Source organism: Phyllostomus discolor, chromosome 7, assembly GCF_004126475.2.
Source record: "Phyllostomus discolor isolate MPI-MPIP mPhyDis1 chromosome 7, mPhyDis1.pri.v3, whole genome shotgun sequence".
Lineage (NCBI taxonomy): Eukaryota > Metazoa > Chordata > Mammalia > Chiroptera > Phyllostomidae > Phyllostomus > Phyllostomus discolor.
The window spans coordinates 6,061,785-6,080,897 of record NC_040909.2 but is presented as its reverse complement, the minus strand read 5'-3'; the positions used below and the strand labels follow the sequence as shown (position 1 = coordinate 6,080,897).

General features: G+C 43.8%; 1 protein-coding gene across 1 annotated transcript in view; it reads right to left on the bottom strand.

Moving 5' to 3' along the window:
• The window catches only part of SETD2 (SET domain containing 2, histone lysine methyltransferase), a 97,916-nt gene extending 80,142 nt beyond the window's left edge, over window positions 1-17,774 (bottom strand). The window contains exon 1 of the mRNA XM_028518093.2: window positions 17,570-17,774. Within this exon, the coding sequence (XP_028373894.1) occupies window positions 17,570-17,640 (71 nt within the window). The 5' untranslated portion in view covers window positions 17,641-17,774. The remainder of the gene's footprint in view (window positions 1-17,569) is intronic.
• Between the last annotated feature and the right edge of the window lie 1,339 nt (window positions 17,775-19,113).

Sequence of the window (19,113 nt, the reverse complement as noted above, 5' to 3'; positions counted from 1 at the left end):
TAACAACAGTAGTTAAATATCATACCCAAAAGTCCAACTAGGCAGCTGGTTTTCGTGCCTACAGTAAGAGCACTGAAAATCAAAGCTAACACTCGTACACACCCCAACTAGCATGATGAAAAAGAACTATACGGTTGAATCTAAATTTTCTGTTCTAGGGCCTTTTTAGTGGCTTCTATCCTTAAGTCATGTTCCAATTCCTCCTCTTCTCCATTATATATTTCCAAAATTCCAGATGGGGAGGCATTACCATATCATATACAGGTTAAGAGCAAAAGCTTGAAAGTCAGTCAATGTGAATTTGAATACAATTTCCAATACTTTACCACTTTTAACATAATTAACCAAGAGAAATGATGGCCAAAGAGATAACCTATAAAACTAAAATAATGATAATGTATTCACTTCAAAGAGAGGATGGAAGGGAGGGGAGGGGAGAAAATGTCTAAGCCTTTGCAGAGAGTGACCTTGATTTCCTGCTTCAACAGTGCTTGGACAGTAACTAATGCTCAACCCCCATCCCAGCCACTCAAATCCAGCCTTCTGCTACCTCTTCACAGCGCCCTTAGACACCCCAAGCCCTCCACCACCACTCCAGCACTACACAGCCACCTCTCCTCAGCCTCTAGCCATCACAACCCACGCCCACATCACAGGTGTGCCAGAACTACCACCAGGACTCGAAGGCAGCTATCAACCCCAAGATCAACCTGGAGCTCATGTCTACCTACCTGTCCATGTCTTACTACTTTGACCATGTGGCTTTCAAGAACTTTGCCAAATATTTTCTTCACCAATCTCATGAGAGAACATGCTGAGAAGCCGATTAAGCTGTGGAGCCAACAAGGTGGCCAAATCTTCCTTCAGGATGTCAAGAAACCAGACCTGACCACTAGGAGAATAGGCTGAATGCAACGGAATGTGCATTACACTTGGAAAAAAGTGTGAATCGGTCATTAGAATTGCACAAACTGGCCACTGACAAAATGACCCTCATTTGTGTGACTTCACGGAGACTCACCATGGGAGACAATGATGAGAGCTAATTAAATAATTAAACCTCAGGCTGGCTTCCCATTGCCACAGAAGTGACTTCCCGAAAAACTGAGACCTGACTTCCGGCAAGATGGAGGAATAGGTGGACGCACCGTACCTCCTCATACCACCAAGATTAGAAAAACAATAATTTACAACAATAATTTACTATCAGAATAACACCCAGATCCGGCAGAGGATTTATCTGAATGGAAGTTGGGCAGCCAAGAAGTTGAAGTAGACGCGTTCATCCGGACTGGTAGGAGAAGACAAGCCGGGCGGGCGCGCGGAGGTCGGGGAAAGTTTGGCGCAAAATCGGCGCAACAGCCATCCGGGGGCACAAGAAGGCAGCGGTGATCCCTGAGTACGCAAGCTGCGGCTGGCAGACCCAGAGGGGTAGCGATTGTGGACCAGGGCAGAACTCTCGGCCGGGAAGTCCAGACAAGGGTCTGAGTCCAGGAGAACGGAACTAACGCGTTTTCTCCCGCCCCGCCCCCACATATAACGTCACAATCTAGCGACTGGGGTGTCCAGCCCGGGTGAGCACCTAAGGCTCCGCCCCCCACCATAACAAGAGCGACCAGACCAGAGGAAAAAAAAAAAAGAAGAAAAAAGGAGAGACAGGGAAAAAAAAAACAAAATATGTTTTCAACAGAGCAGATCAGTCCCCCAGGACTCATCCTTTTGAGCGACCAAGAATTAGCCAATCTATCAGATGCGCAGCTCAAAGCACCGGTGATCAGAAAGCTCACGAAACTGGTTGATTTTGGACGCAATTTAGATGAAAGGATGCAGATTACCATAAAAGAGATGCAGGAAGATACGCAGAGGAGAGCCAATAGTGAAAGGAAGGAATATGAGTCTCAAAACAATACAGTGGACCAGAAGGAAGATAGAATCAACCAAGCAGGAAAGCATGATGAAATAAGAATTCAAAAAATTGAGGAAAAGATTAAGAACATCCAAGACACCTTTAAACGTTCCAATATCCGAATTATAGGGGTACCAGAATCGAAAGGAGAAAAGCAACAGATTGAGCACGTATTTGAACAAATAATAAAGGAGAACTTCCCCAATCTGGCAAAGGGAACAGTCTTCCAAGAAATCCAAGAAGCTCAGAGAGCCCCAAAGAAGTTGGACCCAAGAAGAAACACACCAAGGCACATCATAATTACATTAGCCAAGGTAAAAACGAAGGAGAGAATCCTAGAAGCAGCAAGAGATAAGGGGACAGTCACCTACAAAGGAGTTCCCATCAGACTGTCAGCTGATTTCTCCAAAGAGACCTTACAGGCAAGAAGGGGCTGGAAAGAAATATTCCAAGTCATGAAAGACAAGGACCTACATCCCAGATTGCTCTATCCAGCAAAGTTCTCATTTAGAATGGAAGGGCAGATAAAGTGCTTCTCAGATAAGGTCAAGTTAAAGGAGTTCATCATCACCAAGCCCTTATTTTATGAAATGCTAAAGGGACTTATCTAAGAAAAGAAGATAAAGAAAAGACATGTATAGTAAAAGGACAGCAAACTCACAAATATTAACAACCACACCTAAAGCAAAACCAAAAGAAACTAAGTAAACAATTAGAACAGGAACAGAACCACAGAAATGGAGGGCACATGGAGGTTTAGCAGCAGGGGGATGGGAGGAGGAGAGAGGGGGAAAAGGTATAGAGAATAAGTAGCATAGAATGTAGGTTGAAAATAGATAGGGGGAGGGCAAGAATAGTACGGGAAATGTAGAAACTAAAGAACTCATAAGTATGACATATGGACATGATCTAAAGGGGGGAAATGTGGGTGGGAGGGGGTACAGGGTGGAGGGGATTGAAGGGGGGAAATGGGACAACTGTAATAGCATAATCAATAAAATATTAAAAAAAAAAAAAAAAAAAGAAGAAGAAGAAGTGGCTTTCCTGATCACCACAGCAGTGCATGCATGCTGGAGTTACCTTTACCTTTTCTATTTTCTATAACTTGCACCAAATCACCCACTTACGGTCTTTCATTTGTACTATTCCTTCATATAAATACTTTGGTACCCCTCCCCCCAAAAGGAAAAATGTCTATTTAAAATCCTCTATATAGTGCCTGGCACACAGTTATTGCTCAATAAATGGGGAATAGAGTTAACAATCTGAATTACATATTTATAAGATTCTTTTTTAAAAAAGATCTCATTTATTTACTTTCAGAGAGGGGAAGGGGGAGAGAAAGAGAGGGAGAGAAACATCAATGTGTGGTTGCCTCTTGCTCGCCCTGCACTGAGAACCTGGCCCACAACCCAGGCCATGTGCCCTGACAGGGAATCGAACGGGCACCCCTTTGGTTCGCAGGCCAGCACTCAATCCACTGAGCCATACCAGCCAGGGTTTTATAAGATTCTTTGATTAACAAGTCTCCACTATCAGAAAATAAGCATAAATAGTAAAGGCCCTGCTCATTTTTTTTAATCCCCAGGTTTATTGGGATTGATAAACCTGGGGCTGAAAAATTTTGCATTGATAGGGTGTACAGTAAATAGTTTTGATCAAATGAGGAGTCGAGAAGTGGAGGTGAGAGATGAAAGGTAGAGAGAGACTGAAAATAACAAAAATATGGAGGCATCACAAAGGGAAAACGCTTTATTAACACTTAACTGTAGTCTTCAGGCCAGTGCCAGTTGGCTGTCTTGTTATATATCCATAAGCACATAAACTGAGACTGAACTTTAGAAACTTTTACAGCAATCTGACCTTGACCAGTGGTCAACAGGCTTATGCGTTTTTAAGCTTTTCATTTTGAAATAATTACAGATTGACAGAAGTTGCAAGAACAGTACAGAGTCCCCTGTACTCTTTACCCAGCCCCCTTCAAAATGGGTATCTTATATAGCCACAGTCCACTATTAAAACAAGGAAACGGAAATTGGGTACATTACTGTTAACCACACTGGACCTTATTCAGTTTCCCCCACGCTTTTTAACCTGCATTCATATTCGTTTGTGTGTGCATGTGTATAGTTCTATGCAATTTCATTACGTAGAGATTCATGTAACCACCACAACAATCAAGATACTGACTTCCATCAGTGGCACTGTACTCTGAATGTCTAAATTTTTCTAGGAATTCATTTTTATTGTGTTTTAAAAGTATCTGTCCATAATATCCTGAAAAAAAGAAAAAAAGAAAAAGAAAAGAAAAAAAGCCCTGGTCTTCCACCACAGATGTTCAAGAAACACTAAACCTAAAACATCCACAAATTGGCTTTACCCGATTTGGAACCCCTTATCCCTAAACAATTGATCATTAGACTTATTTTCTCCTATGGGTTAGTAGACAATCTTAAGTTGAAGCATATTCAGGAAATCCCAACTTTTTGTGTGTTAGGGTTTTATTTCTACCTTATAAAGTTCTTCTATTCTTCACCCCACAGTCTTTTACTCCTAATTTACCCAAAAGACCAAGGTAAATGAAGGCCACGAAGGCCAGGGTTTCATGTTTAAGCCTCCTAGGGAAGAGTACAACATGTGGGGAATAAACAGACAACATGGCAGAAGAAGGAAGGAGGAAGGAGATGGAAGAAGGAAAAGAAAAACAAAAGGCCTCCAGAAACTTCACAATGTTCATCCAAAAATCTTCTTTAGAATTTCTTTTTTACCTTCTCGGATTCCTGAAAATACACTAGAATCATTTACCTCGAGCTCTGAGGAATTTTCAAAATGTTTACACTACATGTCATTTATTAAGAAATTTTCCTTCAGCTCCTAGTCCACACTTCCTACACTCTTGTTTGTGCAAGTATGATTAGAACCCTGTAAACTACATTTCTCCTTTGGACACCAACAGCATGTGCTACACAGAGGAACACTCAAAGGCTAGAAGAATAGGAGGGAATCTGCTCCCTCCTGTTGGTCACGGGTCCTATGTGTACGTATAAATCATCAACGCATTTTACCCTGGTGTTGATTCCAGTTTCTACATTTCCCCCCACAATCCCAAGCTAGGCTGACTGCAACCCCTCACAAACACCAGCACGAGTAGCTCAACACCCAACTTCCTCAGAGATCCAGCTCTGCAGGGCCCTACCCCGAGCTTCTAGGTTCTGGAAACTATAACCTCTTCCCTTTTTCTCCCAGCCCCAGGGTGGCTATAAATTGCTTTCTGCCTTTCTCCATTACCTGTGTCCCTTCTTCATTTTCTCAGTTCTCAAAAAAACCCTTTTAACCAATTCCTTACATTAAATTATTTTCCTGACTGATAAAGATTAAAACAACCTGAGAGCTTAAAGCTCTTTTCTTAAAAGGTTATACTAAAGGAGAAACACAAAATAGAAATAATTATTCTAATGTAATTGTGACATTCATCACTCTAATGCTAAATTGTGGTAGAATAAGCTTTTTATCAAATCACTCTATAAAGCATAAAATCAGGATGAGCCATGCTTTCCTGAAAACTTGTACTCTTTCCATTTAATTATTTTAAAAATATACACTTATTCTTAGTTGACAGGCTGCACTAAAACATGCAGGCAGGCTGGATTTGGCTCATTGGCCTGTTTGCAAACCTGTTATAAATTGTGCCTTTTTAACGTAATTTTATTTATTTTAGTGAGGGAAGGGAAGGAGGAAGGGAAGGAGAAAGAGGAGAGAGAGAGAGGGAGAGGGAGAGAGAGAGAGAGAAAGAGAGAGAAACACATCAATGTGAGGTTGCTGGGGGCCGTGGCCTGCAACCCAGGCATGTGCCCTGACTGGGAATCGAACCTGCGATGCCTGGTTCGCAGCCTGCGCTCAATCCACTGAGCTACGCCAGCCAGGGCCTAAATTGTGCCTTTTACAAAATCAAAATATTATACTCACTGATGACCTCAAAAAACTAACTTTAGTAAACTTAGGCTTAAACTATAACCTGCCCTGACCAGTGTGGCTCAGTTGGTTGGACGTTGTTCCACAAAGCAAAGGGTTGCCAGTTTGATTCCCAGTCAGGGTACATTCCCGGGTTGTGGATTCTGTCCCTGGTGGCAGTGTGTACAAGAGGCAAGTAACAGAGGCAACCGATCAATATTTCACTCCCTCCCTTCCTCTCTCTCTAAAAAATAAATAAAATCTGTAAAAAAAAGAAAAACTATAACCTGAAATTTCACTGAAACAGAATAGTGTCACTTACCTTCCTCAAACTTTTTTTAAATGAGGACAAAAGATAAGAAAGTTGACTAACAGGGAAATTTCAAAGTACAGTATGATCTAGATTATTTTTAAGTGTTCCCCAACCTTGTACACCTTCCTTCTACCTCTATAGTACCACAAAAGAAGCAGTGATTTTTAAATTAACTGAATAATGCAAATTTCTGAATATGAGACACATTAAGTTAGGGTCTTAATAATATACAACTTAAGTTAGGGTAATAATGGTCCTATTTTCCAAACAATTCTTCAAGTAGAAAAAATATGTATAGACATCTAATCAAGTTACATGGAAATTTCTTACTTCAAAGTACCCATAATTACATAGCCTCTCCTGTTAGCCTACAGCTACTTTGATTCCCTCATATCAGCAATGAGGAATGAATCTCTTTGACATCTAATGCTCCTACAAATATGTTCATTATTGCTATGTGTGAGCTCTGTCCATTTGTCCAAAACCGTAAGTTCAAGTTCTAAGAGCACCCATGAACTAGATGACCTCATCACCTGGACAAGCTTGCACTGATAGCAAGACAAAAGTAGCACAAGCACCAGCACACAAGTATGTGTGGCATGAGAAAGGCATAAAATAAACATGACCCCTCTCAACGAAAGGCAAATTATCTATAGTAAACAGATAAATTTTGTTGAGGTACAATAAAATACTGTTACAAATGTGAAAATGTACTCCTGAAGTTTCCCCCAACGAAACTATAATAGGTATACTCTTTAAACTTAAGTTTATCATGTCCTTTAAAAAATAAAAACAGCCCTGACTGGTGTGGCTCAGTGGGCTGAGTGATGTCCACAAAGCAAAGGTCACCAGTTCGATCCCTGGTCAGGGCACAGGCCTGGGCTGTGGGTTCAGTCCGGGTCGGGGGGCGAACAGAAAGACAGCCGATTGATGTTTCTCTCCCTCTCTTTCTCCCTCCCTTTCCTTCTCTCTAGAAATAAATGAATAAAATCTTTAATAAAAATAAAAACCTTTTATTGTATAATTATTCAGGAAACCAATTATCACAATTATGGAAAGTACAGTATAGTCTTTTTGGCAGATTAACAGCAGTCTGTGCAAGGAAGTAATGTTAATAGCTGAATATCAACACTGAAACAATGGCAGCTGACAATAAATCCAGTATTTCCCCAATTACAGTATTGCTTGCATGCATCGGAGAAGCAATGAGACTACCAAGAAATATTGGCTTGGCCAAAAAGTCCATTCAGTTTTTTCTCCATAAAATAAAAAGACATTTTTCATTTTCACCAATAACTTTATTGATCTGTATATTTTTAATGTGTCAGCTATCTCCCACATGGTATAATGTTGATTGTTCTCAATGTCTTGATTTGATCACTATCAACTTCAACTGGTTTAGCCAACTGTGGAGCATCATCCAGCAAGAAATCTCTCCAGCACGAAACTGTGCAAACCACTTTTGACACATTCAATCAGTCACAGCACCTTCTCCCTACACTGTACAATTCTTTTTTTGCATCTCAGTTTTGCATTTTTTACCTTTCTTTTTTTCTTATATTTTATTTATTTACTTTTAGAAACAGGAAAGGGAGGGAGAAACAGAGGGAGAGAAACCATGATGTGCAAGAGCTACAGCGACTGGTTGCCTCTTGCATGCCCCCCAACTGGGAACCCGACCATAACCTAGGCATGTGCCCTGACTGGGAATTGAACTGACCTTTTAGTTCACAGGCCGGCACTCAATCCACTGAGCCACACCAGCCAGGGCAGCATTTTTACCTTTCTTGAAATAATAAAGCATAATATGCTGAAAATGTATATTTTCTTCCATCTTCAGTATTAAAATGGCTACACAAAAATTCATTAATTTTGGTAAGTTTTTTTTTAATGTACAATGATATGAGAGCTGTCACAATACAACCTAACAAAATTGTTCTGAATGAATTTTAAAGACAACTAAGTGCTGCTACAAGCCATCTTACAGAAAAAAACAAGCGTACTTTTCAGCCGACCCAATACTTGGTGTTCACCTTTCCTTGACTACTTTTCTTCATTATTAGAGGAGATGATAATAATAGTGTCAGAGAATATGAAATTGGGGCATGAGTTGGAACCTGGCTGTGATAGGATACATTTTTCAGTTTAGCTTATGCTAACTGCAAATTTGTTATTTATGTGCTTTTGTGAAACATTGTCATTGCTTATACTACTCTTTTCCATATAAAAACTTCAAAAAATGTGTTTACAGCCCTGGCCAGATAGCTCAGTTGGTTAGAGTGTTGACCCAAAACACCAAGACTGCAGGTTCGATTCCCAGTCTGGACACATACAAAAATCAACCAATGAATTAATGAAAGAGTGAAACAAGTCAATGTTTCTTTCTCTCTCACTCCCTCTCTCAGTCTAAAATCAATCAATCAATAAAGATGTGTTTATATGCATGTGCATTGTAATAATTCTCCAACTTTTCAGATACTTTAGGTAGTTATACAAAGTATAAAGAAAAGCTAACATTTTATTGGAGCCTAAGCATTCATCCATTCCTTTGCACAGTTTAGACCTGTGTGGTTCTGTTGCTAGTACCTAAGAAATTTTGTAGTCCCATGTACTAGAAAATCCAAACACCATGATGAACATGCTGTGTACTTACTATCCTTTAAAATGGAGGAATCCCAGTAGTTAGAAGCTGAGTATACAGTAGTACGTGCTTAGTAAATGTTGCAGTTGACTTGATTCTTCCCAACCATCATTTTCACCACAGAAGCAGCACCATAAAATATGCAGCTTACATTACACAGTTGATATAGATACTCTGGTCTACAATTGATAAATTAATGGAAGAGTTGTATATTTTTTAAAGATTTTATTTTAGAGAGAAGGGAAGGGAGGGAGAAAAAGAGGGAGAGAAACACTGATGTGTGGTTGCCTCTCTCACACCCCCCACAGGGGACCCAGCCCGCAACTCAGGCATGTGCCCTAACTGGGAATCGAACCAGCGACCCTTTGGTTCATAGGCCAACACACCATCCACTGAGCTACAATCCACTGAGACAGTTGTATTTTTTAACCAGGCAATTTTAGAAAGTCTTTGTGTGTGGCTCAGGATCAGGATAAATGGATTTTGATACAAAGGGTTTTTGCAGCCATCTATATAATTTATGAAAAAATATTAGCTCTACTTTACATTATCACAAAATTCATAAAATTTTTAAACCTGGCATGCATCATTTGCCAACTAAGTAGAGAGCATGTAATTAATAACTATTCACCAAGAGGCCAAATATCAGACTAAAAGCTCAATATACAAGTTAATCCATAGGTCTCCAAAGAGCTAATCATGAAGCAAATACTGGTGATTACTATACAACCTCCCCAAAGGGAAGCTCTAACTGCACTTGGCAGGAAGTGGCGAGCAGGAAGAACTATAGGCAGAAACCAGACTTGCTTCAAGTCCTTGCAAGCCCACAGCAGGCTCCCAGTAAACAGACCTCCCAGCAGCCTGCCAGCACGGTCCAACTCCTTCCTACCAACACCCACACAGCACCCGCCAAGGACATCTTCACTTGTGAGATGTTAGAATCTGACAGAAAAAGCATTCTAAAATAAAAAGCATCTATAGTAATTCAGACCAACTTTAAACCTCCATCGAATGACCAATATATTATCTGCTCAGTTGGAAAAGACATTGAAGTAAATGTCAGCTTGATTTCTTTTTTAAAAAAGGCTACCAAATTAAACAAAAGTATGTTATACATGAATTCCAAAACTAAAAGACCCAAATACAACAACATTTTATTATCAAATAACCAAAACTTACACAAGGTAATTGCCTCTCATTTGAACCTGTGAAAGTAAACGTCCAACTAGAATCCCATTATGAAAAACAAACCTATTGAATTTTCAGTTGGCCAGCTTCAAACCAACTATTTTCAAGAGACTGCACTTAAATGCCTTGAGTTTTGCTTTTAAAATAACCAAGCAACTAACCAAAGTAAAGCAGGAATAAAGCTCTTTTACCCATCAGCATCAGGTAAGCATGGACAGTAAAATAATTTTTTAAAAAAGAAAAAAGCACAGGAGTCAAATTCTAAATAAAATAACAAAAACACTATCATAAATACCAGATATACTCACCCCATGGGGAAACATTTGAAAGGAGACACATTCCACGTAGTACAACACGTCATTGGGCCCTTTTTAAACTGCTTAACATGATACTCAGATACCTTAAGAAAATACAACACTATAGTATATCCATAGTATAGAATATTGCCTGTTTAAAAAAAAATGAGCACATCTTTTATGTAAATGCAAACATGCAGATGATACAATATGCAGAAGAAAGGGTTATGTGTGGTGGTATGACTCCCTCTATGTAAAAACAAAAAGCAATGGAAAGGTGGAGCAGGGAAGAGATGTTAAGGGTGGACTTTCACTTTTTCCTCTATAAACATCTATATTATCTTACCCTTTTGCAACAAGCATTTATTGTTCCAGTCATTTAAAAAAGAAACCATTTTAAACATACTACTAGACACTGTAATTGTTTCTAAAATGCCACGTTTACTGTTAGTACAAAGAGATCATCTTAGTAAAGTACCTCCAAAGGTTGAATTTAAAGCTCTGTCCTCAGATATTCAAGCAGAAAAGACGACTAAGTCATGGCAATTAAATGAAATGTATAACCCTAGACTGAAAAAGACAACACTACTGGAACAACTGGCAAAATTTAAATATGAACTGTTTGTAAAGTAACAGTATTGTTGTATTAAATTGCTTGAATTTGATTGCTGTGTATTAGTTACTTAAGAGAATGATTGTGCTTAGGTAATCCTAGGAAATATTCAGGGGTGAAGGATCATAATGTTTACAACTTACTCTTAAATGCTTTAGCTGAAAAGAAAACACATGTATATGTTTCTATGTATCAAGATAAAGCAAATACAACAAAATTTCAATTACTCATAAATCTACACAGAAAGTATATGCTAATGAATTCATTATACCATTCTTGCAACTTTCCTGCAAGTTTGAAATTTTTTCAAAATAAAAGTGTAAGGATTCCCCACCCCCCCCAGAAGTGGATCTCAGAAAGAAAAAGGATTCTAAACCTGATTTTCAGTGACTTTAGGTATAAATGGTTCAATGCCCAATATAAATTGTCTCTCAATGTCTTAATAATAATTGCCCTTAATGCATTACAAAATAACACACTCAATAGTACTCTGAAAGAATTGACAGAAATAATAAACTGGGCAACTTTTCATTCTGTAACCCAGACTAGTCACATTTTGCCATCCAGAATATGACTATTCTAGCTTCTCTGCAAAAACTGACAATGTCCGTAGAACACTGAATATCAGGATCAAGAAAAATTACCGTAATATCTGTTAAAGAGTAACTCATAATGAATTTCCACTTTTAAAAGGGAAATAGATTAAATCAATTAGTCACTATAATGAAAAGTGGCAGAAAAGATTTGGGAATACCACAATTCCACTAAGGAAATTAGGAAAGTATGATTGATAATCTTGTGTGTACAAAGTGTCTGAGTCATTTGAGCATTTCCTAGGAAAACACAACTGTATCAACAGTTGCTTGATACCTTGCTAAAGACATAATGTATCAACGGAATGGCCAGTCTAAAATCCAGAAAGGGCAAGAGCAAACAGGGACATGAATGCTGGAGAAGTTTACTCTAAGTATTAGGAGAGCTCATGAGGCTTTCTGTACTTACCAGAAAACCCTTCAAGTAGTATTTTGGCCTCCCATGTACCTTAGTAGCTAGAAGAGGGTACTCTGCCTGTAGAATACCTCAATCACTACAAAACTATTTCTTATAAAATAACAAAAATTTTAATTCATGTACTGCATGCAAAGCTACTAAATGTCTAAACCATACATGGAATCTGATGATTGCATTATGTGACTTTCTCTTAGTTGGCTTCCTATGGCATCTCTATCTACAGTGTGGCCAAGGTGTCTTATGAGAATTTTGAGAGTTTATCCTCACAGCTTTATATTTTATTTAAAGATGCTGAGCCCTGACTGATGTGGCTCCATGGAATGACCGCTGGCCTGTGAACTAAAAGGTAGGCGGTTTGATTCCCAGTGTGAGCACACGCCTGGGTTTCGGGCGGGGTCCCCAGTTGGGAGCGTGCGAAAAGCAACCACACCTTGATGTTTCTCTCCCTCTCTCCCATTCTTTCCCCCTTCTCTAAAAATAAATAAATAGCCCTGGCTGGCATAGCTCAGTGGATTGAGCGCGGGCTGCGAACCAAAGTGTCCCAGGTTCGATTCCCAGTCAGGGTACATGCCTGGGTTGCAGGCCATGGCCCCCAGCAACTGCACATTGATGTTTCTCTCTCTCTCTTTCTCCCTCCCTTCCCTCTCTAAAAAAATAAATAAATAAAATTGTTTAAAATAAATAAATAAATAAGTAAAGTCTAAAAAAAATAAATAAAAATAAAGATGTTGAAATATTTTTCCCAGTTAGTAAACTTTAGTATTGCCAAATTCACCACCCTTTTCATATCATGGTACTTTGTAAAGTACTGTTCTTTCTCACTGTATCTTTCTATTCATTATTAATCCTAATTTTCAAATCCTCATAAAACCCTTTACAGAAAATGCTATTATGAAACCCTCTTTATAAATAAGGGCACCAAAGCATAGAGTCATAACAAAACTTGTTCAGGTTAATACTGCTATTAAAGTAAAAGAGATAAGATTCCAAACCAGGAGTTATGGCTCCAGAGCATAGAGGTTTAACTTTTGGGGGGCCTAAGGCCACTTTGGCAGTCTGATGAAGCTTGTGGATGCATTCTCAGCTTAATATATTTTTGTAATACATAAAATAAAATACATATGATTACAAGAGACCAGTTACATTGGGGACAAAAACCCCAAATGTGTGAAAATAGCAATATGCCCCTTAACAATCTAGTGGTGGATCTCATATCTACTGTAATTTCAATGTAATGATAAACATAAAATAACATTTTGAGATATCTACAATAATCACAATGTATTATAAAAACATCTGTGATTTGTACTAGTAATAAAAACACAGGTACTGTTAATAGTACCGTAGTCTGCTGTTTACATTAGTTATTAAAAGAAACGCTAACTACTAGTTAGGTTAGCAAAGAGGTAATTTCCCCCCTAAGTTTATGGGTGTCATCCACAGTAAGACTCCTTCCTACACTGCACACTGTAACAATCCTCTCAACACTGAAGTCTGAAAGGACCCATCTTGGGTCCTTCTCTCTTTCTTCGCTGGCTCCCTGGATGACCTCATCCAATCTCAGGTTCTAAATACTACCTAAGTTGACAACTACAAAATTTTTCTCTCGTCCAGACCTTTCCCCTAAATTCCAGACTTGGATATCAATAACCCAAATACCTAACAGGCACCTCAAACTCATCATGTCAAAAAGTGAACTCTCAATCTATTCTCCAAACTTGCTCTTCTTACAGTTGTCCCTATGCTTGTTGACAGCAACTCAAACTTTCTAACTGCTCAGACCAAAAACCTTGGAATCATCCCTGGCCCCTCTCGCATGCATCCGATGTAACAAGTCATACTGGTTTGATCTTCAAAGTATACCCAGAGTTCAACCACTTCTCACCGTTTCCTGTTACCTAACACCTCCGTACAAGCTACCAGCATCTCTCCTAGATTACCAGCTTCCTTACAAGTCTTCCTGCTTCTACTATTATTTCCCCTTGCAAATTGAGTGATCGATCCTTCTGAAGGTGAAAGTGAATCATGTCACTTCTCTGTTGAAAGCTCTGAGAAGTCCTTATACTAACGGGTCCACAGAGACCTGTGAAATCTGCACCCACCCCAACCCAATCTACTATTACACTGTTTTGTTAATTCCATTCTAGTCATACTGGACCAGAGCTCACTAGGTCTGCCTCAGTGCCAAATAAATATTTATTCTCTCTTCTTGGAATGCTTTCCCACCATGTATTAACATGACTAACTCCCTCCCCTTTAAGTCTCTGCCTATATAGCACTCTCAAAAAGGCTCACCCAGTCCACCTCATTTTATAGTTGTTGGTTTTTTATCCTCGCCTGAGGATATGTTCACTGATTTTAGAGGAAGGAAGGGCGGGGGGCAAGAGAGAGAAACATCAACGGGTTGCCTCCCATGTACACCCCAACTGGGGATCAAACCCACAACCTAGGTATGTGCCCAGATTGGGAATGGAACCCACTACCTTTTGGTGAACAGGACAATGCTCCAACCAAACCACTCAGCCAGGGCCCCAGCACAGCTCATTTTGGATTGCAACATCTTCCCCAGAAATTTTGGAGCTCCCTTGCATGGCTCCATTTTTCAAAGCACTTACCTTTGAACATCCTATATTATTTATTGTTTACCACACTAGTGGATGCCTAGCAAGTAAAAAATCAAAAGTCTGTTTTCTATAACCCTTAGTGTGCCTAAGATTGGCACAAAATAGACATGCACGTGTTCAAAGAACAGCACTTTTATCACTGCAAAGTACTTGCCTGTCACTAGAAGAGTTCCTTAAAGACTCTGGCCCTAATTTGCAGTGTCCTCAACACCTGGCCCTGGGCCTACCCAACAGCAGGCACTTAAAGCACAGACACTAAGGTGATTACAACCATTTTCACCTGAAACACAATCCTATCTGCCACAGAAAAAAGCCAGGTCTTACAGCTGTGCCCAGTTAAAGAGTGGGTACAAGACAAAAACCTAACACCAGGTTCTAACAATTACTTCAAACTGAATTTACCTGTTTTGTGCCTCCATTTTTTTTCACGTAAGAATCGTTGTCAAACTAGTCTAAAAAGGGCACTTGGTCATTCTTTCCCGCCACCATGTCACCCCCCCTCAGGCCCACCTACTCTTTTCATGCTTGACTTAAAATCCTAACTCTTAAGTTTCCCCTGAGGGTCCCTGAGAACCCCAGCTAGAAGCAATTACACACGCCACACTCTGTGCCAAGTGCTTTTCACACATTTTGCTCATTCAATCCTCCCAGCAGCCCTATGAGTTTGCTTATATACCTATTTCAAAAATGAGAAATCCAGGCTTAGAGAGATGAAGTCACTCGTCCAAGGTTCAACTAGTGTTCAAATTCAGGTCTGACTCCGTAATCCTGTATCTTTAACCCCACACTGGAGTGCTTTCTCTCTCCCCAATGGTGCAGATGCTAACTATCTTATACGTACCACCTCATAGAGTTTGCTGTCACTTCACTTTTCTAGGCTTCAGTTTCTCCATCTGTAGAACAGGTGATAAAGTTCAGGATGTCTACCAAGGTCCCTTCCAGTTCTCATAGTATAATGACAGAAAACATTCTGTAATTCTTTAAACAGTCCAGACAGGTCAGCACACACACACACACACACACACACACACTCTTCCATGCACACACGCACACTCTCTCTTCCAAACTTAAGTCACTCTTAGCAATCCAAAGCGGTAGAGACCGAAAAGTAGAGAAAAACCTCCAGAACCTTGTGTAAAATAATAAAACATTCTCAAGTCCTCCCCACTCAAGTCTATCAAGGTGCACTTGAGTCCATTTTCCCACAGAATATGAAAATTTATGTCTTCCCCCCAAAAATGTTAAGGATGTGATCCTTAAAGCTTCCGGACTTTGCCAAGCCACCTGGAAAGGAACTGAAAGCAGGCACCTCGCCCATTCAGGGGCTACCCTGTTATTCTGTAAAGGACAAGTGCTCAGTAAGAGTTCATTGGACCATGACAGTTTTTTTTTTCTTTTAGGTCTTCCAAGCCCCAAACTAAAAGCCTGTAACATCAGCTTTGTCATTTGACCAATGACGGTATAGTAAATCAAAGCAACCTAATTAAGGCCACCATTAACCCATAAGCAAGAACCCATGAAAGGAAAACGCCACGTTGACAAAACTTATTGCAAGGAAGGGCTGCGTTTTGTCTCAGCAAGGCGGAATAATATTTCTCTTTGTGCAGCGATTGCCTCGGACACCCCAGCGGAATCCTCCTCCCGTTTTGCTCTCCAAACTAAGAACTACCGAGATCCATCGCTTTTCCGCCTCTGGCCTGCGAGCAAGCGCAGCACTACTAAGATCCAGACACTTCCAGGCCCAGGTGAAAAGCTTTTGGCCCAGGGCTCGACACCGAGGGCCACCGCAGAGCTACCGTGCAATGGGTCCCGAGAGCAAACCTACTGGCAGCCTTCTGGTCACACCAAAGTGACAGTTTCGTCTGAGCTCCCTAGCAGCGCTACGGCAGGTCTAGACTTCCACCAACGCCAGCGAATGGAGGTGAGCGAGAGCCCCGCAGAACAACAGTCCTGCGAGTCCGCAGAGAAAGGGGCGAATCCAGGCAGCGAGCGGAGCGGAAGCTCCCCGAGGTATCGCGGACAGGAGCAGACGTCGCCCTTAACAAAACGTAAAAATGTCCTAGGATGGAAAAAAAAAAAAACGAACACTGTTGGGCAAACCTGCATTTCGGGTTTTTGGTTTTTTTTAGCATACTGTCTCTTTAGGGACTGCTCCCAAGTCTTCGCAAGGAGCGGAAAGTCATCCTTTTAGGGGGAGAGGCTGCTGTTACCAAGGAGGCAGAGTGTCCTTTCCCAAGTGTGCGGCTCGCTTAATCTGGAAGAGAATGTGTGTCCCCTCTGAAGGCTTTCACTTTCGGGCGGAAAACAACCCCGGTGTCACCTCGACGCCGGGGCCGCCGCACCAGCCGCGCCACCATTACAAACCCCAAGTGCCAAAGGTGCAGAATCTGTAGCCGGAAGCACTCCGAGGCCAGGATCCAGTTCCAGGAGGGGAAAAAAAAAAACAACAAAAATCAAACCCGAAAGTGCAGCGCGGGGCCCCCTCCGCTGCCCGGGTCCCAGCGACGCGCGCTAGGCCCTTCCGGTCGGCGGCGCCGTTGCCAGGAGGCCGGGTGACGGGTCGGGCTTCCACCCGAGCCCGGGGATTCGCGGCCTACCCTGGCCAGGACCGTCTCGCCGAGTCGGGCCCCGGCAGCTCCTCCGCCTCGGGCCCCTGCGCCTGCAGCGCGGCCTCGGCCGGCCGCGGGGGGCCGAGGAGGCCTCGGAGCCTCGGGCCGGCCGGGTCCGAGTGGACGCGGCGGCCGGCCGCGGAGGCCGTGGCCGCCCATCCCCCACCGGCCCGGCCCAACCGCCGCTGCGACGCGAGGAGCGGCGCCAAGGCCGGGCCCGGCCGCCGACCCGCGGCGGCCCGGGCGAGGCGGCGGTGGGGGCCTGCTCCCCACGCCGCCCGCGCGAGTCCACCGCAGGCCCGTTACTCCTCGCGCCGGCCCGCGCCGCCGCCCGTCAGGACGCGCCACCCCGGGCTCGGGCTCGGGCTCGGGCTGAGGCGGCCGACGGCAGCGGGAGGCCGCGGAGCTGATACTTACTCAGGGGTCGGGTGCTCAGGGTCGTAGAAATCCCCCATCTTCGGAGACGGCTGTGGCGGCAGCTGCTTCATCTGGGGCGGCTGGAGGCGGCGACGCGAGCCCCCTCCCCGCGGCGAAGCGACGCGAGGGAGGGGAGGGGTGGGGAGGAGGCCGCTGGTCCGACCGCGGCGGCGGCGGCGGCGGCGGCGGCGGCGGCAGGGGCGGCCCGCGTCGCTCCTCGGCTCCCTCCCTCCCTCCGGCGCCCTCCCGCCCGCCGCCGTCTCCCCCACACTCATCGGGGAGCGACGCGCTCCCCGCCCGCCCCTCGGCAGCGCAGGCCCGGCCCCTTAAAGGGACACGCACCGTCCGCGCCTGTCAGCGCGCCTGCAGCTGCGAGTCGGCCCCAGGCCGGCGCAGGCGGGGCCTGGCGCAGCCAGCCGGCTGGCCGACCGGCCGGACCCGGGGTGCGGCTTCCCAGGGCCACAATCCCGGGCCGGAGCGCTGCAGGCTGGGCCTGGGCCGGGAGCCGCGGCGCCGCGCCCTCTCCCTCCAGCCTTGCAAGACGGCCCGGGGCGAGGTATGAGCTGGCAGCCTCGGGCTTGGTGGCAGGCGACGTCGGGAGAACTGCCGGACCCCACCGACACCCGAGCCTTCCTGCCTCGCCACCCTCCAAGACCTGCGCTCCCGGAGCACCTGAGTCCACAGCGGCGCCCAGGGCCGCGGTCTCCTCGGGCCCTGAGGTAAGCCGGCCTCCCCGGCCCCTCTTCCCCCTCGCCCCTCGCCATTGTTTCTTCTCGCTTCCTCTCCCCCCAGGCCTCTCCGTCTCGTCCCCGCAGCAAGGACGGAGACGGAGCTAAACCCGGGGCTCGCCCTCGGCCGAGCTCCCGGGACGCCCCCTCCTCCTCCTCCCGCCTGCCCCCCGCCCCACCCTGGCGCCGTCTCCTGCCCTCACCCCAAATCGGGAAGGCTGCCGCCGCTCCCGTCTTCGCGGTTCGGAAGGCCTTAGAGGAAATGTCCTTAAAAAAAAAAAAAAAAAAAAAAAAAAGTTGTTAATCACCTGCCTGCAAAAAACGACAAGGTGAGATTGAATAGGATTACTTGAAAGAGCGGCGGGCTTTTTTTTTTTTTAATTTTATTTTCGGAAGAAGGTGCAAGAATGCATAAAGCCGTTCGCTTGAACCCGCGGGACCTGGAAGAGTTAATGGCAGTTGAAATTGGGGCAGGAGCCCCTAGGATGAACTTTTTGGTAGGTTTTCTTTTGCCCACTGAAATTGTCAGTCGGGTTTTAGCAGCGAGACCGTTGAATGGAAGTGTGTGTGTTACGGACGGAAAGCCGGTGCAGCACGCCCACCCGATCTGCGCGTTAAAACCCCAGTTCCGAAGATGGGGGGCGGGGGGAGGGTGGGGATGAGGTCTGGAGCCGGGAGCCCTTGCGGATAGGGGACCCCCCCCCCCCCGCCCCCCGACCTCTCTCCGCGTCTGCCCAGCGAGGACGCTGGGAGGGAAGGGGCAGAAGAAGGCTCTCATCACAGTGCGGCCATGCTGGCACCTTGACCTTGGCCTTT